The 24934-nt window shown below is 40.2% G+C and overlaps 1 protein-coding gene and 1 non-coding gene across 2 annotated transcripts; one reads left to right on the forward strand and one right to left on the reverse strand.

The window, feature by feature from the left end:
• Positions 1-14094: 14094 nt before the first annotated feature.
• Positions 14095-15765, reverse strand: LOC133824072 (uncharacterized). Its single transcript, XM_062256937.1, has one exon. It carries the CDS (start codon positions 15763-15765, stop codon positions 14095-14097), a length of 1671 nt encoding a protein of 556 aa, XP_062112921.1.
• Positions 15766-15997: 232 nt separating this feature from the next.
• On the forward strand, positions 15998-16103 carry LOC133813024 (small nucleolar RNA R71). Its single transcript, XR_009884074.1, has one exon. It is a non-coding gene; the product is annotated as a small nucleolar RNA R71 (small nucleolar RNA).
• Positions 16104-24934: the final 8831 nt, after the last annotated feature.

A 24934-nucleotide genomic window follows, 5' to 3' on the forward strand; every position in this document is an offset into this window, starting at 1 on the left:
TAAATGTGCTAGGGTTAAAATGGTTTTGGTCTCAAAAGATACATTTCATATATTTTTAAACAGATTTACATATGGGATCCCAAAAAGGAACATTGTTTAAAAGTTGGTTTACAAAATTTCCAAATTATAGACTACCATCAGCCACTCTAAGGCAAAATAGACATTTATAGGTCTTCTATTCCTGTTATCCTCCCAATCGTGGCAGGTGAGCAGCTGGTCATGTACATTCTGCTCTCACAGAGCTCTCCAAGTCAGGGCTGATCAAGTTTGCCCTTGCCTTTACCTGCACCACGTAGCACCCGTGAGCAAAGGCCCAGCAAGAAAACATAATACACATCTCAACAATCATAACAAGAGTATAATTCTTTAAGCATGATCAAACACTTAACATTCCACATTAACCACATAGCATGTAATCGAAATCAAAGATGCTACCAATCATTAATAACAGTCAAATCACATAATAACTAGGGCCGACAACTTAGGCCACACCCTCTGTTTACCCCACTAACTCCGGCCCGCTTAAACCGAGCTCAGTGCATAATAAGTTGTCCTCGGCTACCAGTGGTCGAGCCGCGCCCTGTGTGCAAATGTAACCTTTGGCACTCTTAGGTCGTTGGTTTACTATTTACATGGCATAATACCATCCTTTTCAAAGCATACATATTAGGGAACCCTTAGTCCCATTACAAATACACAACCGGGTGCAGTTTTCTTACCTTTGACTTCCAAGTGTACTAGCTACGAGTGATGCTCCTTGAGCGCGATCCGATCCCCGAGCCCTAGCTTAGCACCTAGTCACAACCAAGATAAAGGATACCATCAACAATCTTAAATGAGCTTCTAGACAAAGTTCTAGCCTCCGAAACATTGAACTTCACCAAACATGGTAAAAGATTCAATCCCGAGGACCCTAGGTTAAATTCCCAAGCCTAGAATCTCAAAATCCCAAAATCTCTTAAGGGCCGCGGCATTAGCCACCCATGCCGCGGCATGGCCCCAACCAGAGGCCTCCCAATGCCCAAAAACAGGTAAGGGCCGCGGCCCTACTCAGACCATGCCACGACCCGCCCTCCTTCCTCACACCCATTAGCTTCGAAGGGCCGCGGCTCACCAAGAACTATGCCGCGGCCCGACCCCTTTAAACCCAGAAAAACCTCCATTTTGACTCTCAAACCTCATGCAAACTCACTCAAAACTACCCCAATTCCATAGCTCAATTATCCAAAAACTTCCCACAAGATTCCAGCAACATAACCCAGCTGAAACCTAGACTAGAAACCCATCAAAAACCTATTTCAATCACTGAAACTTTCTAACTCAAGAACACAAAACCCAACCATGGAGGCACTATAACTCAGCCATTAAACCTTAAATTCGAGCTTACCTCAACTGCAGAACCAATCCTCCAAGAGCTTTCTGGGCTAACTTCTAAGGTTCTAGCCTCAATTTAATCTTCAAATCCAAAACCCAAAAACCACTTAGAACACACTCAAAATCACAGAATTTTCAACAATAGAAAGTGGGAATCAATCCTTACCTTAGTCCTGGTTGAGTTCCTTTGCTAAAATTGAGCTAATCCCTCAAGACCCAAGCCTAAATCACAGAGCTTTCAGCTGAGTTCCTTTAGATTCCAAGAGTTTCCTTTGAGAGAGAAAGGGAGAAAGAGGAAATAGTCGGTTTATTATGTTCTACTGTTTTCTACAGCTCCATAAGTCTATCCTTAGGCAATTAAGCTAATCCCAAAGCTCGGGGTACTGGAAACGTCCCCAAGGGTAAAATAGTAAAATTCCCCAATATTCCCACCTAGACTTCCTAACCTCAAATATATCTCCAATTATTTATTTTAATAACCCGGTAATCTAAATAACCACCCGTTACCTGAAATACCCCTTGACTTGTCCAAAGTCAAGCATTAGGCCCCGTTGTGACTTTCCCGCTATCTAGCTCCCTAGGATCGCCTCAAGTCGCCCACTGCAGATTTACCCACATAATAATGTGATTCTCACAAACATAACATTTAACCACATCTATAGTCATATAATCATACAAGCATGCTTATCATGTAATCATGCATTAAATCAATAAATTCACACATAAACCAATTATGCCCTCCTGACACACTAATCAAGGCCCTTAAGCCATATTAGTGACTTCGGGTCGTTACACTAGGTTTACGCTAAGGGCTTGAATCGGGGATCGTACTCAAAGAGGAGTCGCTAGTAACTTGCACACAGACCGAAGGTAAGAAAACTGCACCCGTTATGTGAATGCGTGATTAGAGCTTAATCAATGTGGTGAATATAGAGATGAATAAGGCTTTGACTTTGTTAATGAACATGATTGTAGTTATGTTTGCGAATATCTGATTAGGTACACTGTAATGCGCATAATTATGATTATGCCTATGACTGTCATTGGAATGTATTATAATGCATCATAATTGTTGATATGTATGCTATGTGAAATATATGATTGTCTGTTGTGACCGTGAAGCTTGGTTTATAAACCAGTGGGTGTTTAGAATGTTAAGTGAAGATCAATTTATTAGTTGAGAGTATATGGGACTCTGGGAGACTCGCCTTATAAGTCGAGAGTCCCAAGGCTTCAACTTATTAGTTGGAGGCATGTGGTGGCTTGACTTATAAGTCAAGGGCTTAAAGAACTTAGTTTATAAGCTAAGTTTGGCATAGTGCATGTGGAGTGCAGGCCACCATGGCTGGGCTACCCTGGGAGTGTGACACGCACTTAACTGGATTGGATGCCAACAACTTGAAAGGAAGTGCGACATGCACTTGTGTGACTCCATGGTTACCAGTTTGTTTAATGAATACACCAGTTTCAGTTATTACTACTTGATAGGCATCCTATTCTGTGAACTGTTAAATATGTTTTCTTGCTGAGTCTTCTGGCTCACAGGTGCTTTGTGGTGCAGTTAAAGGTAAAGAGAAGCTCAACCAGCCATGAGTCGGAGGGCAATAGCAGTGATATGTACTTATGCAGTTTGCTCGACCACCACAGTCGAGATGCTCAAGGGAACTAGGGTTAAACCCAGCTTTTTCAGCCTAGGTTGGCTTATTGTGTAACTTGAGTGTTGTAACTAACTTTTAAAATGATGTTTTTGGGGATCCCGTGTAAAGAACATTCTTTTAACTTAATGAAATTACTTATGAGTTGACAAAAATTTTAATGCCTAAACCTTTAGTGGCTTAATCGCACGTTTAGTCTAAATGAATTGTTTAGCAAGTCCAACACTGGTTTTAAACATACTTGGTGACAGACCCTAATTAGCAGGGCGTTACAGTTTTCTTACCTTTAATTCCAAGTGCTTTGATTAGGAAAGACGACCCCCGAGCACGATCCTGCCCTGAGCCCAAGCGTAAACCTAGTCACAACCATGATAAAGGATTCCATTAATAATTGTATAAAGGTTTCTGGATAGAGTTCTAACCTCCGCGACATCGAATTCCACCAAACACGGTAGTGGGATTGATCCCGAGCACCCTAGGTTAGGTTCCCATGCTTAAAAACTCCAAAAGGCCAAAAATGCCCTTAAGAGTCGCTGTTGTGAAAATTAATATACGCAAGTATACATAGTCACACAAGTAATATAATGATAAGTAAGATCGTCTCCTCAGGGATTGCAAACAAAATTCAATGTAAAACCAACTAATTAACAACTTAAAATAAATGGAAAATATGGGAATGATTGAGTGATGAATCTAAATTTAAATGACTGTCAATAAAACCTGCTTAAAATGTGGCTACAATTACTGAAAAATTAATTGCAAGAAAAAGTATCTATGGAATGATAGACTTGAATAGCTAAATCCCCCCTATGTTTTATCTGCCCAGTTGTTACAGCATCCGTTCAGCAAAGTTGCACAGAGTTAACAGAATTCTAGATATGCTCGTGAGGTTTTTCCAAAACTCACTGATTAAGTTCTACTACTTACTTGAATATATTCCTATATTTAATCAGGTTGCAGAACAGAAATTAAACACCAATTCTCAAGTTATGCAAGGTAGTAAAATATTCCTATCTTACTTACTAAGAACAACCTAAACATGGAAATTCTCTTGCATCATCCAAGTTATATCCACTAGATTTAGCCTTTCCAGAACCAAATCTAGCTTAGCAATTTGTTACTCATGGCCAATTAATAACAATTAAATAACAGTAAGCTCACTTGAATGAACAAAGGCAAAATTGCTAAACTCATGCATTCACATTAATCAATCACAAGCATAGGGGTTCATAGCCATCCAAGTCTCAAAAGATTTAGCTCATGTTCAAACCAGTGATTACAATCCAAAACAGAGTTTGTTCATCCATAACTAATACTTGAGTTTCACAAAATGTAGAATTAAGAGTATATACTACAGAAAAGGAAAAGATAGAAGAAAGAGAAGAAGTATAGTCAAAGTATGCTATCGTCCTCCTCCTTCTATTCTCGTGGATATCCTCTTTTGAATACTTGGTTCTTCTGTGTATATCTCTCTGTAATATTCCTTTTCCCTTTTCTCCAGCTGAGTTGATGTCCTTCTTCCTTTCTCTATTTGGCTGTCCTTCCTATCTAGGGTACCATTTTTCATTTACTAGTCAGCCCACTTTCTTCTCTTTGGTCCACTAGTCCAATCCACATCAGCCAGCTGACATAATTTTAAGTGATTGCCACATAGGCGCTGAATTAGATGAAGAAATTCCTACTAGTATTTTTTCCACGTCATTTCCCAGTACCCAGAAATGCTATAGCATTTTGTTCTCCAGCAAATCAGAAGCATTTCCAGCTTTAGTGTTCACTTTGGCCTCGAATTCCTTTCTTTCCCTTAGCAATTCAAAAATTCCTTTCCTAAACAACAAAACAAACATAATTAATTAATTAATTAATTACATTTAACACTAACAACTTAAAAGACTCCTAAATTAGTACACTAACTAGAAAAGAAAGATAAAAACTAATCAAACTTACAAATAACATCACATTCATTACTCTTTTCACGAAAAATCAAGTATAAAGTTAATAAAAATAACTCTATACCATAGAGTTATCACACCCCAAACTTAGAGTATTGCTCGTCCTCAAGTAATGAAAAACATAAACAAAATAAACAATAAAAACAACCAAGACAGCAACAAAACACAGACTTGCAACCGAGAGGGTACTGTTCATTTAGAAATAGTTTAGCGAAGAAAATGCTCTCAGAAATATGTGGAATGGAATGATATGATGGTAGTGAATATGCCTTGAACTTATGTGTCTCAATCACATTTTGAATGCTATTGATATCACTAATGCCTCCCAAACTCAATCACTAGAGTGTGCAAATGCTTCCCACCAACACCTTGAATTCCTATAATAACTACCCTTGATCCTCAATTTTAAAAATTTTGCTTCCATAAGTTGAATTAGTGCAACCCTCTCCACTAATGTAGTCTAGCTTTACACCCTAGATCAAAAGGACTTTACTAGGCTTGTAATGTGAGGCTAAGGTTAGGGTAGGATAAAAGGTAGTATCTCTATGGCTTATAACCTAACCACCTCACTTATCAAGGACCTTTCTTTCTCTCTCAAGCTCTCACCCAAAATTTGATTTAGCTCTAATTCTCTTGCTATTTTTATTTCCAAATTCAACTAGAACAATAGAGAGAAGCCTCCAACATTTTCTTGGATAGGGGGTTGTACACCCCAAACTTAGTTTCAAAACTGCCTCTTTCTCTCCCTTTATTTTTTTTTTTCTTTTTGCTGTTTTTTTTTTCAAAATAACATTGTAACAGTAAAGAGATATATATATAGCAAGAGAAATATGAATATTTTTTGTGAGCTCATTCCCACACACCCCAAACTTAAATCCCATCATTGTCCCCAATGTGGTTATACAATTAAAACTAGGAATAGCTCACCACATTGCCAAAGGCTAACCCACTCACCTAACCAAACGTATAGACTTGTCCTTGATAAATTGCACAGGCTAGGTTCGGTTACTGATGGATAAAAATAAAACTCATGGCATGTGGGGGGGGGGGGGGGGGGGTGTAATAAGTGATAGGTGTTAAGAAGGAATAGACAAATCGGCTCAAATAAGGGTGACTAAGGGAATTAATATTCAACGGGATAGCTTGAAAGGCTCAATCGTCCAAGGATGGCCTAGATCATTTCTAAGTTGTAAAGCTAGCTAGGATTTCGCCTCAAGGATTACACTAACCAATTCTAGAAGCTTAAAATTTCTCAAGGTGTTGGTTATTCTAGAAACTCAAAGCACAGTGGGATAACACAAGCACACAACTGTTGAAAGAATCACTACTAGGATAGGCATTGGGACAGCAGTAGCACCTAAACAAGCATATTCAACACACAGACACAAGGCATATCACAAGTGGAGGAAAGTGGACTTTTCATCATCGAGCGTGACGATAAAATAAACAAAACAAAAAGTACCTCTCAATTACCAAGACTAACACAAACACAGCAACAACTACTAACGAACATGACTTAAGCTCGAATTGAACAAAAACAGAATTAAACAAAACACAAATAGACAACTAAAAATAAAATAAAATAAACTAAGGAAAGAAAACCCCCTCTTTACTCGGACTCCTCGCCATGGGAATCCTCTTCTTCTCCAACAACGCCATTCCAAGGCTCCAAAATGTGCTCCGGGAAAGCTGGGAATTGCAGACCAGATTTGGGCAGGTTCTTTTGAAGAGCACGCTTCATTACTTCATCCCGCTGCTGCTCATAACTCCAATGAGCGTGGAGACGCTCACAAATTTGTGTTTGCCTCATGTGCATCAGGTTTTGCATCTCCTCTTGCTTGGCTAATTTCTCCATTATCGGATCACTGGAAGTGGAGGAGGATGCGGTAGTACTTTTCGGAGCACGAGCGGGACCGAAACTAAGAGACCCTTCTGTGGAACTATGCCCTCTTCAGGCCAAATACGTACATCAACATCTCGACAAATGGCTGTGATTGTAGAAGGAAGGAAAAGTTTTCCTTTAGCTTGAAACGCGCAATCATAGATTTCCTTGGCCAACACACTACCTACATCAACTTTCATGCCCTTGACAATGCAGTACAGCATCCACATCGTTTCCCGGCTGACAGTTGAATCATGTGATGTGGGTAGTAAGCTGGCTTGGACGAAACTATACAAGCATTTGATGTCGTGCTGCAGATCGGTCCGTTTGAAACGAAACGTCCCATTTTCGTCAATATCCCATTCAGCATCGGGCTTTGCCAGTTCGGGTATGATATCTTGCATTAGCTCATCAGTGAGCGTTTCGCGATCTTTGGAGAACTAACAAGGCACATGCTTCAACAGAAAGAGATCGTTGATGACCTTAGCAGAAAATGGCACTACAGTTTCTTGAAGAATCAGTTTAGTTGGCCATTTATCGACCAAGAAGTTAGAGAAGAACTCCTTGACCAATTCTGGTATTGCTGGTTCAGGCGCTAAGCACAGGTTTTCCCATTTCCTCTCTGTGATATTATCTATCAACCACTGTGGCATATCTCCAAAATCGTCTTCCTTAGCCAACATGCCCCTTTCAATATAGAAATCCTTATGGCGAATGGAATCGTTGTATTTCTCCTCCGCTGCCGTTGATGCAAATTTCTGCACCTCAACAAAATTCGTTCTCTTTGATTTTTGAGCACACTGTTTGACCTTAGGCATTTTCACTTTGACTCACAACAGTCTTTAGCCACGAATTTACTCAATATCACACCAAACCCACACCAGCACAAAAAATTCAATTCTTCTTCCCAGCCTGAGCAAGAATCAATCACAACAATGGTATAATCATGAGGTAGGAGATAAGCTAACAAACCAGAGAGAAGCTTGAAGGAGTCACAAATGGTGGCGGTGATGATGAGCCTCGGTCTGGTTTGGGTCGTGGTTGGTGCGTGGTGGCTGTCGGGTTGTCGGGGACGTATATTCGTGGGGTCGGTGGCTGGATGAATGGGTCCGTGAGTGCTTTGGAGTGGTGAGGCAGAGATGCGGATTCTTGGTTGTTTCAGAGGCTGGATTCATGAGAAGGAGATGGCAGAGGTGCGGCTGTGCGAGGGCCGTGGGTCGCGGCTGGGTGAATGGGTCTGTGGCTGGTGTGGGCGCTGTCGGGTGCGGGGCAGAGGGCTCACGGATGGGTCGCGCACCTGGGCGGTGGGGTTTGACGGCGGCTGGGGCTGGGTCTGACAGCGGCGGACAGTGGGGTTGGGCGAGGTACTGTGTGGGACAGAAATGGGAGGGGCGGATGAGAAGAATCGTGGCTGGGGTTGGGTGATAGGAATGGGTTATGGGTTATAATTTTGGGGTTATTTAATTTATTAGGTAAAATATTTCTATTTCAGCTCTTCCCCCCCCCCCTTTTTTATAAAGGGCCTCAAAATTTCTCAGAAGAAAATGCTCCAAGTTGATATAGCATTGCTTATAGCACAACATTGTGTTCTCCTGCGTCCCTGTTCCAAAATGCTGAGGAAATGCTATAACACCTGAGACTTTCCAGCTTTTTGAAAATTCTCTGTCTTTTAACCAAGCTTGTCCAGCTTCCCATATTACAGCTTCCTGTCTTGCACCTGCATAAAATCATCACAACCACTAACACACACACTTAGTAACACCAAGAAAACACAAGTTTATGTATATGTAATTATATATATATTATTTTTATTTATATATATATTTTTTCTTTTTCTTCTTACAAGGGGTGGTACACCCCAAACTTAATTACATATAATATATTTACATAATTACAATCTGGTTCTTCCACTCCTGGGTTGCCCAAGTGTGATATATTGAATACATGGAAACCCATAGTCCTTCTTCAAGCATCTTTCAAGGTGATGGAGGACTTTGCTCTATCGACCTCCCCTCCAAAGTAGTGTTTCAGTCGCTGCCCATTCACTTTAAATACCCTACCAGACTGATCTTCTTTTACATCTACAGCTCCGTGAGGGTACACTTTGACAATGGTGAATGGTCCCGACCATCGAGACTTAAGCTTTCCTGGAAACAACTTCAGCCGCGAGTTGAAAAGCAAAACTTGCTGTCCCTCCTCAAACACTCGATGTTGAATTCTCTTGTCATGCCATCTCTTGGTTTTCTCCTTGTACAACTTGGCATTTTCATAAGAAAACAGTCTCATTTCTTCAAGCTCATTCAGCTGCAACATTCGAGCTTCTCCAGCAGCATGGAGATCAAAATTAAGCTTCTTGATGGCCCAAAATGCTCGATGTTCCAGCTCTACCGGCAAGTGACAAGCTTTCCCATAAACCAACCGATACGGGGACATGCCTAGAGGTGTTTTATAAGCTGTACGGTAAGCCCAAAGAGAGTCATCTAACCTTTGAGACCAATCCTTACGACTAAGATTGACAACCTTTTCGAGAACACCTTTGATCTCTCGGTTAGAGAGCTCGGCTTGACCGTTGGTTTGAGGATGGTAGGCAGTAGCAATCTTGTGTTTCACATTGTATTTGGCCAACAAGGCTGCTAAGATCTTGTTCACAAAGTGGGTACCTTCATTGCTTATCAATGCTCGAGGGGTTCCAAAACGAGTAAACACTTGCTTTTGGAGAAACTTCATAACCACCTTGGATTCATTTGTGGGACTTGCTAATGCTTCGACCCATTTCGAGACATAATCCACCGCCAAAAAAATGTATAGATTGCGAAAAGATGGTGGGAATGGTCCCATGAAGTCGATTCCCCAAACATCAAAGAGTTCCACCTCAAGAATGCAACTCAAAGGCATTTCATTCCTTGCTGAAATATTGCCAACTCTTTGGCAGCGATCACATCTCTTTGCAAAGTCATGAGCATCCTTGAAAATGGTAGGCCAATAGTACCCTGTAACGACCCAAATTCGCTGTTAAGGCTTAAGGGCCTTGATTAGTGTGCCTGGAGGGCATAATGGGATTTTTATGTGTGACTTTAATGAGTTAAATGCATGATTATGATTTAATGCATGTTATATGACTATTTGACTATTTGAGATGCATGACTATGTGTATTAGTATGCATGTAGACCTGATTGTCTTAGAAAGAGCATGATTGTAATTTGGCCATTTTGGGCATGACTGTGTTGGTATCTGTGATCTGTGACTTGAGACGATCCTAGAATGAGCAGGTTAGCGGAAAAGTCAAAGCAGGAGTTTATACCCGGCTTGGGTTAAGCCTGGGGAGTTTAAATGGGAATTTGGAATATATATATTGAGGTTAACCTTGATGATGAGGAATATATATATATATTTGGTGATTAATCAGGTATTGGGTAGCAAGCGGGAAATTATTAGAGACACTCGAGGAATTAGTGGGAATTGGGTAAAATGACTAAAATGGCCCTACATGGACAAAAAGGTTTAGAATTAATAGGGAGGGCATTTTGGTCTTTAGGCTTTTTAGAGATAAGTTAAATGAAGCTTTATATTTAGTGGGATTGGTAGAATAGAGTTATAAGGCTGTAGAAAAGAAAGAAAGAAGGAAGAAAAAGAAAAGAGAGAAAAACAGTGTGGGTTTTCTTCAAAGGATCGGTTTGTGGTTCTCCCACCATTTCCCTTCATTTTTCTTGGAGCTAAACTTAGTGGTGAGCTAGGATAGGCTGAGCATCAAGGATCCTAAGCTAGACTTGAAGATTGGCAAGGGATTAGCAAGATCACATCAAACATTGAGGTAAGTTTTTAGAAGTTTCAGTTTTAGGGTTTGATTGGTTTGAGCTGTGTATCTAAGCTGAATTGATGGGGATTTTAGGGGAATTCAGGCCAAGGTTGAGAAGGAGCAAGCTAAGGAGGTCTAGGGTTTAACTCAAGGTCGAATTTCCATCCACGGTATGATTTCTAAGTCTTTAACTTTGATGTTTGACTGAATTTCTGGGTTTAGGGTTCATTATGGTAGATCTTGAGTTTTGGGTTGCTTGAGCTTGGGTTATGAGTTCTTGGGATGCTTGGGATGAGTGTGAGGTGTTGATAAGTTTGTTTTTGGGTTTGGGAAAGATTTGGACAAGTTTGGGGTTGAAATGGTTGAAAGAAATCGCAGAAAACGATTTTTGGGTGTTGCCTATCTGCAACTAGCGCTACAGCGCTAGTCTTTGGGCGCTGTAGCGCTAGGCCCTGTTTCTGGGGATGTGTTGTTCTGCTTGTAGCACTATAGCGCCCTATTTAGAGTGCTGTAGCACTGCACTGTTCACAGAAAGGAGTTTTTGGGCTATTTTTGAGGGATTTTGACCTAGGGTTCGGGGCTCAATTCCACCACCTTGTTTTGTGGATCTAGGACTTCCCGGGGGACTCGGGTTTGGTCCCGAGGCTAGGTTTTGGACTTGAGGTTTGGTAATGACTTTGACTTATGGATTTTGTTTAGGTGAGCGCTAGGGCTCGAGTGGGATCGTGCTCGAGGAGTCAGGTGATCAAAGCTACCGAATTAAAAGGTAAGAAAACCGTAGTACCCGAGAACAGGGCATGGGCCCCACAGTGATATTGCAGGGCATGGCCCTAGATTGTATTATGTGCGAATGTATAACCTTAAATGAATTATTATATGTTTGAATGATTATTTCGAAATGTACTATATGTGTGATTATAATGAAATGAACGGCTAAGGCCGAGAGCGACGAAGGCTGAGAACGGCCTTGGGGCCGGAAGTAACACTTAGCACATGGAGTGCTTGTAGCTAGGGTGGGACCCAATGGATACATGAGTTATCCTTACGGTAAGGACCGAGACCTCAGGCTTTGGTAAGGCCTCTGGGGAGGCATGGCCGTGTTTGTTCAGTCTGATGGTTTTCCTATTTATCAATGGATTATATGTCAGCTATATTTTATGCATATGTTATATACTGTATGAGTTTTCTTGCTGGGCTTCGGCTCACGGGTGCTCTGTGTGGCAGGTAAAAGCAAAGAGTCAGTCAACCGGCCATGAGTATGGAGAGCGTGGGGGCGGCGCGTACATGTTCCGCCTGCCCGACTGCTTTGGTTGGGGGCGTTTTGAATATGGCTGTATTAACCTATTCTTTTGATAGTTAATCAAGTGTAAATCTATTTTTGAGTTTTAAATGTTTTGTAAACCTTATTTTGGGATCCCGGATGTTTGATACTTAATGTTTTCAATGAAACTAAGCATTTTCAAAGATTACAGCCTTAAACTCTGGTTTAGTCACACTTTTGGTTTTAGAAACCTCGAAGAGTCAGTTAGTTGCACAATTTCCGTTTTAAACTCACTTAGTAACGACTCTAAGGTAGTAGGGCGTCACATACCCCGATTGAACAACTTTAGCAGCCGTTCTTTGTCCACCAAAATGCCCACCATAGGGAGATGAATGACAGTGTTCTAGAATGCTTGAAACTTCTTCTTCCGGCACACAACACCGCATGATTCGATCCGCACACTGCCTGTACAAGTAAGGCTCATCCCAATAGTAGAATCTCACATCATGGAAGAACTTTTTAAGTTGCTGCCTATTCAAATCAGGAGGCTGCAATCCGCTCACCAAGTAATTAACAAAATCAGCATACCACAGAGTGGTATCTTGAGTTACAACCAGCAGCTGTTCGTCAGGAAAACTCTCTTGAATTTGCACTCCATCTTGCTTGTTACAGCCTGCTTCAAGCCGAGATAAGTGATCAGCCACTTGGTTCTCCGTTCCTCTTCTATCTCGAATTTCTAAGTCAAATTCTTGAAGAAGAAGAACCCAACGAATAAGTCTCGGCTTGGCATCTTTCTTGGAAATTAGATACTTGATTGCTGAATGATCGGTGTAAACAATCACCTTTGTTCCCACAAGATAAGACCTGAATTTTTCAAAGGAAAACACCATAGCCAGCAACTCTTTCTCGGTGGTTGAGTAATGGATTTGAGCATCAACTAGTGTCTTGCTTGCATAATAAATGGAGTGAAAAATCTTCTCTCTTCGCTGCCCAAGTATTGCACCAATGGCGAAGTCACTAGCATCGCACATTAATTCAAAGGGCAAAGACCAATCCAGAGCAACAATGACTGGAGCAGTAACTAAAGCCTTCTTCAAAGTCAAAAATGCATCATGACATTCTTTGGTGAATTCAAACTGTCGGTTTTGCTCCAGCAATGAACAAAGAGCTTTTGAGATCTTTGAAAAGTCCTTAATGAACCTTCTATAGAACCCCGCATGCCCCAAAAAACTTCTAATGCCTTTGACAGTGGTAGGTGGTGGCAATTTCTCAATCACTTCCAGCTTTGCCTTATCTACCTCAATGCCCTTATGAGAGACTTTATGGCCCAAAACAATGCCCTCTTTCACCATAAAATGGCATTTCTCCCAATTTAACACCAAGTTGGTCTCCTCACATCTTGTCAACACCTTCTCCAAATTAGCTAAACAATTGTCAAAAGACTCCCCAAATACCGAGAAGTCATCCATGAAGATCTCAAGAATGTTTTTGCCATATCTGAAAAAATCGCCATCATACACCTTTGGAACGTGGCAGGAGCATTGCATAATCCAAACGACATCCTTCGAAAGGCAAAGGTACCGTAGGGACAAGTGAATGTTGTCTTTTCTTGGTCTTTCGGAGCAATAGAGATTTGGTTATAACCTGAGTATCCATCAAGAAAACAATAAAACTCTTTTCCCGCCAACCGATCAAGCATTTGGTCAATAAATGGCAGCGGAAAATGGTCCTTCCGAGTGGCATTATTCAGCTTCCTATAGTCCATGCAAACTCGCCAACCAGTCACCGTTCTTGTGGGAATCAATTCATTGTTGTCATTAGTCACCACTGTAACTCCTCCCTTTTTAGGAACACATTGAACCGGGCTGACCCATGAGCTGTCTGAAATTGGATACACAATGCCATAATCGAGCCACTTGATCACTTATTTTCGAACCACTTCCTTCATGATGGGATTCAACCTTCACTGCTGCTCAATAGAGTTACTACAGCCAGCTTCCAGCAGTATTTTGTGCATGCAAAATGTCGGGCTAATGCCTTTTATGTCTGCCATAGTCCAGCCAATTGCCCTCTTATGATTCTTCAACACCTCTAGCAATAAACTTTCAACTTCAGCTCCCAACAACGCTGAAATAATCATAGGCAGCGTTTCATTATCCCCCAAGTAGGCATATTTTTAGTGGCTTGGCAAAGGTTTCAACTCTAGCTTTGGTGGTTCTTGAATAGAAGGCTTTGGAGGCTTAAAATTCCCTTCCGACAGGTTTAGAGACTCAAAAGGCTTGCTGAATTTGATAGCTGGCTTGCTGGATTCTATCCATGTGACTTGGGACTCCTCCTCTTTGCTAAATTCTTCATCATCTTCAAAGATATTCACCCCCAATTCAGCCTTGCAAGTTTCCTTATGAAAAGTTTCAGCCACAAGTGACTCAATTACACTCAATCTAGAGCATTCTTTGATGTCATTCGGAAACTTCATGGCTTTAAAAACACTAAAGGTCACTTGTTGATCATTCACCCTCATGGTAAGTTCTCCATTTTGTACATCAATCAAAGTCCTCCTGGTAGCAAGAAATGGCCTCCCCAATATGATTGGTACATCTCTATCCGCTTCATAATCAAGAATGATGAAATCAGGCGGAAATATGAACTTGTCAACTTGCACTAATACATCTTCAATTTTTCCTTCCGGATGAGCCATCGACCGGTCCGCCAATTGCAAGGTAACTGTGGTTGGCCTAGCTTCTCCAATGCCCAATTTCTTGAAAATCGACATGGGCATTAGATTAATACTAGCACCCAAATCACATAAAGCTCTTCCCACATCTCTCCCACCAATGGAGCATGGAATTGTAAAACTGCCCGGATCTTTTAATTTAGGAGGAATTTTACTTTTCAACATAGCACTACATCCCTCTGTTAAAGCAACTGTTTCGAATTCACCAAGCCTCCTCTTTTTTGTCAAAATGCCTTTAAAAAACTTCACATAATTGGGCATTTGCTCCAAAGCTTCCACCAAGGGAATGTTGATATGGAGCTGCTTCAGAACATCCAGAAACTTCCTGAATTGGCCATCTTGCTGCTGTTTTTTGAATCGTTTAGGAAATGGCGGAGGTGGCTTGTGTAAAGTCTTTTCTGCAGGAGAATGCTGACTCGATGATGTATCAACTGGGGAGAATTCAGCAGCTGCACTTGCTGATTTTTTACTCGTTTCCCCCTCGGTTTGGATTGAAGTGGGCTCCTTGCTGCCCTTTGTTTTCTCCTCATTCACTTCCAGATTTTTCCCACTCTGTAGATTGATTTCCTTGCATTGTTCTTTGCCATCCCTCCTTGGATTCTCGGTATCACTAGGCAAGGAACCTTGGGGCCTATTTTTCAAATCATTCGCCAAATGCCCTAATTGAATTTCAAGATTTCGGAGAGAGGCTGCTTGACTCTGAATTACAGCATCATTCTTGGCCATGTAATCTCTCATTAAACTCTCCAAAGAACTTGATTGAGAGCCTTGAGGTTGGTGAGGTTGTTGAGCTCTTGGTTGTTGAGGAAACCCCGATGGAATTGACTGTTTTCCTTGCGCTGGTGCTCCACTTGAACTTGCTCCTTGACCCCCCCATGAAAGGTTTGGATGATGTCTCCAAGCTGGATTGTAAGAGTTTGAATATGGGTTGTTGTTGCGGTTGAAATTTTGATTACCCACATAGTAAACCGAGGATGGATTCGAAGGGCAATTCTCAAAATTATGTCCGTCTCCACAATAAACACATGAGATTTCTGCACTTTGAATGGCAGCGGCTGGCTGTATGTTCCCTCCCAAACTCATGTTCTTTAGAATGTTGGTCATTGAGGCCATTTGAGCGGTTAGAGCGGTTAACGCATCAACTTCAAGAACTCCCGCCACCTTTCAACTTGTAGAGGCTCTAGTGGTTGACCATTGATAGTTATTGCTTGCAATCCTTTCCAAAATCTCGAATGCTTCATTATAGGACTTAGAGAGAATAGCCCCATTAGATGAAGCGTCTAACACCATACGAGTGGATGAATTGAGCCCATTGTAGAAAGTCTCCATTTGTATACAATGTGGGATCCCGTGGTGTGGGCACTTTCTCAATAATTCCTTGAATCTCTCCCAAGCTTCACAGAATGATTCATCTTCCAGCTGCTGAAATGACATGATTTCATTGCGAAACTTGGCATTTTTGGTAGGGGGAAAGTACTTCATCAAGAATTTCTCAGCCAACTCATTCCATGTAGTCACCGAGTCAGGAGGAAGGGTGTTGAGCCAAGCTCTAGCTTGATCCCTCAAAGAGAAAGGGAACAATTTCAACCTTAGGGCCTCATCAGTCACTCCTTGTAGCTTGAAGGAGTCACTCACCTCCAAAAATGAACGAAGATGAAGGTGAGGATCCTCAGTAGGTAGCCCACTAAATTGACCCACTGTTTGCAACATTTGGAACATCACGGGCTTTAACTCAAATTGGGGTGCTTGAATTTCAAGTCTAACAATACCCGGATTGAGCTCATTAAACATGGGGGCAGCATACTTCCTTATGGCTCTCTCTCTCTATCATCAGCCTTAGCAATTGTATTAGTGACATTATTAGCACCCTCAACTCCTTCAACCTCTTCAGCCATATTAAGGCGATTTTGAGCCCGTTGTTCCCTTAGTCTTCTTCTAATTGTTCTTTCAATCTCGGGGTCAATAGGAGCTAGTTCAATGTCTTCTTGCTCGTTCATATAGTAAATCACCTAAGAAAACACAAGAGCAAGCAAACAAAGTCAGCTCAACAAAGAAAAAAAAATTGCAAGTAATTAATTTTACAAGAATTTCTAATTTCAATCCCCGGCAACGGTGCCAAAAACTTGTTGTGAAAATTAATATACGCAAGTATACGCAGTCACACAAGTAATATAATGATAAGTAAGATCGTCTCCTCAGGGATTGCAAACAAAATTCAATGTAAAACCAACTAATTAACAACTTAAAATAAATGGAAAATATGGGAATGATTGAGTGATGAATCTAAATTTAAATGACTGTCAATAAAACCTGCTTAAAATGTGGCTACAATTACTGGAAAATTAATTGCAAGAAAAAGTATCTATGGAATGATAGACTTGAATAGCTAAATCCCCCCTATGTTTTATCTGCCCAGTTGTTACAGCATCCGTTCAGCAAAGTTGCATAGAGTTAACAGTATTCTAGATATGCTCGTGAGGTTTTTCCAAAACTCACTAATTAAGTTCTACTACTTACTTGAATATATTCCTATATTTAATCAGGTTGTAGAACAGCAATTAAACACCAATTCTCAAGTTATGCAAGGTAGTAAAATATTCCTATCTTACTTACTAAGAACAACCTAAACATGGAAATTCTCTTGCATCATCCAAGTTATATCCACTAGATTTAGCCTTTCCAGAACCAAATCTAGCTTAGCAATTTGTTACTCATGGCCAATTAATAACAATTAAATAATAGTAAGCTCACTTGAATGAACAAAGGAAAAATTTCTAAACTCATGCATTCACATTAATCAATCACAAGCATAGGGGTTCATAGCCATCCAAGTCTCAAAAGATTTAGCTCATGTTCAAACCAGTGATTACAATCCAAAACAGAGTTTGTTCATCCATAACTAATACTTGAGTTTCACAAAATGTAGAATTAAGAGTATATACTACAGAAAAGGAAAAGATAGAAGAAAGAGAAGAAGTAGAGTCAAAGTATGCTATCGTCCTCCTCCTTCTATTCTCGTGGATATCCTCTTTTGAATACTTGGTTCTTCTGTGTATATCTCTCTATAATATTCCTTTTCCCTTTTCTCTAGCTGAGTTGATGTCCTTCTTCCTTTCTCTATTTGGCTGTCCTTCCTATCTAGGGTACCATTTTTCATTTACTAGTCAGCCCACTTTCTTCTCTTTGGTCCACTAGTCCAATCCACATCAGCCAGCTGACATAATTTTAAGTGATTGCCACATAGGCGCTGAATTAGATGAAGAAATTCCTGCTTGTATTTTGTCCACGTCATTTCCCAGTACCCAGAAATGCTATAGCATTTTGTTCTCCAGCAAATGAGAAGCATTTCCAGCTTTAGTGTTCACTTTGGCCTCGAATTCCTTTCTTTCCCTTAGCAATTAAAAAATTCTTTTCCTAAACAACAAAACAAACAGAATTAATTAATTAATTACATTTAACACTAACAACTTAAAAGACTCCTAAATTAGTACACTAACTAGAAAAGAAAGATAAAAACTAATCAAACTTACAAACAACATCACATTCATTACTCTTTTCACGAAAAATCAAGTTTAAAGTTAATAAAAATAACTCTATACCATAGAGTTATCAGTCGCGGCCCTAGCCCTCCATGCCACGGCCCGCCTCTAACCAGAGGCCCAGCCTCGCCCAGAAACAGACACGGGTTGCGGCTCAGCATACCCCATGCCGCGGCCCGCCCTTCTTCCTCAACCTTTATCTGCTTCGAAGGGCCGCAGCACACCAAGAACTGAGCCGCGACTCGACCCCTTTGAACCCAGAAAATCCACCATTTTCTCAACCAAAATCAAGCCAATTACCCCTTAAATCCATCTAACAACTCAATTTAATCATCCCAGAAGTTCCACTATGATTCCTACAACAAAACCTAACAAACTCTAGCTTTAAAACTCATCAAACCCAAAATTCAATCTTCAACTTCAACACCTCCAAAAGAACTTGAAACCCAACCAATAATCACAGAAGTAGATAACTAAAATCACAATTTAATGCTTACCTTAGCTCTGCTTGAATCCACAAATTGACACTGAACAATCTCCAAGTTCTAGAGCCCCAAATCCTAGCTTGATCTTCAAAATTCTCCTTGGTATGACTTAGAGAAAGAAGAGAGAGAATAGAGGGTGCCTTGGGTCGGTTCACAAAGTTCTGAAAGTTTCTTTGGTTTTGTTTTATTTACTTAAGTTTCTAAGGTTACCTCAAAGGCTCAGGGTACCGAAAACGTCCCCGAGGGCAAAATGGTAAAATTCCCCGGTATTCCCACCTAGGCTTCCTAACCTCAAATATATCTCCAATTATTTATTTTCATAACTCAATAACCCAAATAAATGTCCATTACCCAAAATACCCCTTGACTCGCCTCGAGTCAAGTACCGAGTCCCGTTGTGACTTTCCCGCTACTTGCTCCCTAAGATCGCCTCGTGCTGAATGCTGCAAATATATATATCCACATAATAATGTGGTCTCAACAGTTAATCACATTTATGCCCTAACGGGCCAAAATTACAATTATGCCCTTACAAGCTAAACAGGGCCCCCATGCTTATCTAATACTCATAAACATGCATTCCACATATTCATATAATCATGGGATCATGCATATCACATAATCATGCATTTTCACCATTAATTCACATAACTTCCAATTATGCCCTTCGGCACACTAATTAAGGCCCTTAAGCCTTATTATTGATTTTGTGTCGTTACATTCATAGCGAGGGGTTTTGGGGGTACGTTCCTCGACTGCCAGTACTTCGTTCACCAGTTCGTGGCAAAGTGTTCGAGCATGGTGTTCTAAGTATTTTCTACTTTTGCATGCTTAATGTGGTCCTCTGCATATCATATCTAGCCGACCGAGAGTTGGCTATAATGGTTGAGGTGGTTCATCCGCATTTGGAGTTGCAGCTTGGGTTTGATTAGCAGGACGCCCTGAGAAATTCAATTTCATCCTTGAGCTGGTTACACTCGTTTGTGTCATGTCCGTGGTCGTTATGGAAACGACAAAACTTGTTCATGTCTCTCTTACTTATATCTTTCCTAATGCGATTAGGTTTCCTATAAGGTACCTCAGCTTGTGTAGCTTGAAAGGCTTCTGCTCGTGACCCCAAGAGCGTATAGTAAGTGGTCAAACAAGGATTGTACTCTCGTGGCTTATCATTGGTTTTGGGCCTTTTGTTGTCTTTATTATTTCCACCATTCGAGTTTTTATTTCATTTTCCACTTCTTTATCAATTGTCATTTCCATCACCATTACCATTGGTTGTCTGGTTCTGGTACTGGTTTGGAGCTCCATTGTCTTTGGTTGGAAAGGCAGTACTAGTACTTGCCTGATTGGCTTGATCTAATCTTCTGATGGCCTTTTCTAGTTTAATGAACTCATCTGCCCGATCTAAGAACTCTCTTGTGGAGTTGACGGTTTTCCTCCTTAAGTCAGTCCATAGGGGACACCCTTTATTTGGATTCCAGCCATGATGGCCATCAATTTTTCCTCGCCGCTGACCGTCTTTGACTGAGCAGCCTTTTGCATGAACCTTTGCACGTAGTCCTTCATAGGCTCGTTCGGTCCTCGCTTAATGTCAACAAGGTCGTTGAGTTCAGCAGGTGGAATACGAGCAGCAAACAATTGTGAGTAATAGAGCCTCACAAATGTATCCCAGGATGTAATGGTTCCTGGATCCAGTTTGAAGAACCATTGTTGAGCAATATTGGATAAAGTGGCAGGAAAGATCCTACAACAAACATCGTGTCTGACCCCTTGGATCTTGCTGCCTTGGTGGGACAAACAATCCCGCTGGCTGCACATTCTCCCTGGCTGCACTGTCCTCTTAGATTGTTGTATTGTCGGTGGTCATTATACTATTGACAGTCACAGGATTGGTAGTACTGACTGTCCCCTTCATCATCATTATAACCATCTTTGTAAGTTATTTGATAACTACTGTAACACCCTGCTAATTAGGGTCATTTACCACATGTGTTAAAAATTAGTGCTGGACTCGCTAAATGAGTTATTTGGACTAAAACATGTGATTAAGACACTAAGGGTTCAAGTATAAAATTTTTTGGTCAAGAAGTAAACATTTCCATTAAAAGAAACTTTAGTCTTTACATGGAATCCCAAAATACAAGTTTAAAAATTTGTTACAACTCGGGCATTACAAATAAGCCGGCCTAAGCGACAAAATAGGGTCCAACCCTAGCTCCCCTGCGATATCTCAGCCGTGGCAGTCGAACAAACATCATATGTACACATCACCAGTATTTCTCTCCAACTCATGGCTGGCTAAGCTTCTCCTTACCCTTATCTGCACACAAAGCACCTGTTAGCCAAAAGACTCAGCAAGAAAACACATTGACAATTTCAGATAGCTCACAGAACATAACAACATGCTTAACAATAATAACTGGAACCAAGCATACACACATTGTACAGGTAAGTGACACTTGGGTCACACAAGTGTGTGTCGCACTCCCATTTATTCATATGGTATCCGAGCCAGTCAAGTGCGTAAGGAACTCCCGGGGTGGCCTAGCCATAACGTCCTGCGCTCAACGTGCATAACGCTGATCATGACTTATAAGCTGAACCTTACAAACCCTCGACTTATAAGTTGAGCCCTTTTTAACCAAATATGCCCTTGACTAGCAGGTGAAGCGTTAATTAGATGCAACAGACAGATTCTTGGCTTATAAACTGAGCTTCCTAGCCAGAACAAACATCGACATAATACATTCATCATACACACACAATGCATTACAATATACTAAAGCAATTATACAATGGCATAATTATAATCATGCTCATTAGCTGGCCCGAGCTCTAATCACGTTTACACTTAACAAATGGTCAAGCCCCAATCATATTACATTAATAGTTGGGCCAAGCCCTAATCATGTATCTCACGCATCGGGTGCAGTTGTCTTACCTCGATCCTCGTGCAGATAGTGGAACGACCCCAAGCGCTAATCTTGACCCGAGCCTGGTGGAAACTGATTAGTGCTAAAAAATGCAATTTCATTAGTTTTAAAGTGTAAAATAAATTAAGTTTTAATTATATTTTCATGAATTTATTGTAATATATTTTATAATTGAAAATATTAATTTTAAATTTAATTTGTGTTTAATTTTCAGGAAATAAATTGCATTTGGACATTAATAAAAAGATAGAACAAATAAATAGTTAAAACTGAAAAAGAAAATGAAGGAAATGGCATTTTTGAAGAAATTTGGCCCAGTCCCGAAGGCCCAAAATCGAAGGCCCAGCCCCCTCTCCTCCTTCCTCTGCGTGCCAGGTGGTGTGCCCACTGTGTGCCATGCGGCACCCAAGCCCAACAGCTCCAGCCTGGTGACCCGCGTACGACCTGCGTGCGACCCGGTTCGGCCCCCTCTCTTCCCCAGCCAGTACCTACGTGGCGCGCTCCCATTGGTTGGGAATGGGTCAAACCCACCAGCTGCCATAGTGCCACCAAGCCCACTCCCCTATGCATTTTGGGCCTTGCACCTTTCCTTTTTGAGCTTTAATGCTCATGTTTTTGTGATATTTTAGAAAGAAAAAAAAATGACCATTCACCAAAATAGCTAGGTTAATATTAATAATAAGATTTGATTTTTTTTAAAATCATATTTTATTATTAATATTTCAGATTTATTGTATAACCCCCATTTGTTGTTTAATTTCTCTTTAGTCATTTTCTCTCCCTATGTTAATGGACTCTTTCTTTCACATGGATATGTAATTTTTAGAGTAAAGAAACTATAGCAAAATTTCTACTCACTTTCTTCTCATATTTTCTTCTTAGAATTTTGTGAGAATCATGAGCATAATGGCCTAATCTTCCTAGGAAGGTTAGGGATGATTCCATATGCTAGTGATATTATTTTGCTACTTTGATTTACTATGTTCTTAATATAATGTATTTGAGTTATTTATGTTCTTTCATCCTCATCTCTATTTTGTTATCTTTATTTACTTGCACTAATAGTATATAGGATTAGTCATGCTCTTTCTATGTGCTTTTAATTAGTAAAAGTAATATTGATACATAATTTTATGTCCAATCTTCTATTGCATTATTGCCCTTGGGTATTTTGTCATTTTTAGATTTCTCATAAGATTTACATTGTGCTCCTAAAGTAAAGAACTTTATAACTCAAATGAACTTTTGTTAGAAAAGAATATGGACTTTAATGTTAAATTTTCCAAGTAAATGTTGGGATGTGAACTATTTACTTGTGTATTTTTGTAAATCAAGTAACTAAGTAACCAAACAAGCATATGGATGATTCTTGAAACCTTTCTATTTCTCAAACTCTTGATTACACTGATATCGGCCAATAAACTCCTAAGCGGTCACAGTAGTAATCGGGCTATGTCGTATCCGCAGAGAGGCAAACACAACTAAATATTTGATTAGTAAATAAAAGATAAAAATAAAGTAAAATTGAAGAAATGGATTTTGTGAAATTAAAATGAACGATCAGATAAAGAGCATGGCAAGGTAGAGATGCAGTGCTATAAAACCTACTCTAATATTGATATTAATTCAAAACACAGTTGCAATTCTACACCATTAATTGCAACTGGAAGATGTATATGTTAAAAACACAAATTAAATAATCTAGATTAAATTGAATCTAACTCCTAATTTCATAGCATATCATATTATATATCCAAGAGAGACAAAATACCACTGGTAGAATGCAGTAAAAGACATACAATATAACAAATATACTAAAATAAATTAACAATCTAAGTTACATAAGAAAAGCATGACTGAACTTATGTAAAAGATGCTAAATAATTTTATAAAAGAAATTAGAAGATGAGAAACAAAATAATTAATGAGATATGAAAATGAAGCATAAGAAGAATCAATATCACTATTGAGAATGAGAAGTACAACAACTACACTCTAACCTCACCGATATTTCTAAAATAATTCACTCATTTTTGTCACCTAAAACAAGTAAAATTAAACTAGAAATAAGAAAAGAAACAAAATAACAAAGTGTATTTTTCCACCCTTAAAATTTGATAATTTACACTGGTTTTGGTTATCTATTTATAGAGAAAATAGGACCCAAAATGTGTAAAATCGTGTACAAAATAGTGGGGGAAATGGCTGCAAAATTGGAGCAAAGTGGGACAAATGTTGGCTGGTGGAGTGGGGACAAGGAGCCATGTGTCGTGCGGTGAGTGACTGGGCCAAAAAGGAGGCAGTGGAATGGGGAACATGGTGATGGCGTGGGGACGCGTGTCAGGTGGAGAGGCAGGCGTGGTCGAGCACATGGCAGGCGCAGCTCCGGCTCGACTGGTTGCTGAAGACTTTGGGCCTGGGCTCCATTTTGGGCCTAATCTTGTCAAAAATGCCATTTTCTTCATTATTTCTTCAATTTTAATTCTTTCTTTCTTCTTTCTTTTTCTTTGTGTCAAAATACATTTTATTTCCTGAAAATTAAACACAAATTAAATTAGAATTAATATTTTCAAATAGAAAATATATGACAATAAATCCATGAAAATATTAATTAAAACTTAATTAATTTTAAACTTTAAGCCTAATGAAATGATACTTTTGAGCACTAATCATACACCTTACTTTTATTTTACTTATCTCACTTTATCATTTCATCAAAAAGACAATACCAAAATCTCAAATCTCTTTTCATTTCCATTTTTTATTTATTTCATGTTACTAACTTTTTGTGTTATTTTCTACCAATCTTTTGGTTTTAGGTTACCTCCTTGTGGATTGACCGCCCGATTTCACTACAACTACCGCTTAGTGGTAGTCACATTTTGGGCGTTAAACAGAAACCCTAGTCACAACACAAGTATATGTTCATCAGGATTTAACCCTAGAACTCGAGTTCCAAACCGAACTCTAAATCTTAAAACCATGGTTCTCAGTTAACAGGGCACTAAAAATGTCCTCCGAGCCCCCAAGCAAGCTCCCAAATTAGATTCCCGAGCCCCCCAGGCCTAGCCCTAAAAATCAGCAAAACAACATTTCGCGGCCCCTGGCGCGGTCGCGCCCACAGAAAGTTTGGGGCTTCTAGACCATTAGCGTGGTCGCGCTTACCCTTGGCGCGGTCGAGCCCCTCAACTCAAGCCCCCAAAATTGAATCCAATTTCCCCCTTTTTGGGACAATAGCGCGGTCGTGCTACAACCTAGCGCGGTCGCGCTAGGTCCCCAAAACCTGAAATAATGCCCAAAACATGGTGTTCTTCCCCAAATCGCAAAC

This window comes from Humulus lupulus, chromosome 1 (assembly GCF_963169125.1).
Source record: "Humulus lupulus chromosome 1, drHumLupu1.1, whole genome shotgun sequence".
Lineage (NCBI taxonomy): Eukaryota > Viridiplantae > Streptophyta > Magnoliopsida > Rosales > Cannabaceae > Humulus > Humulus lupulus.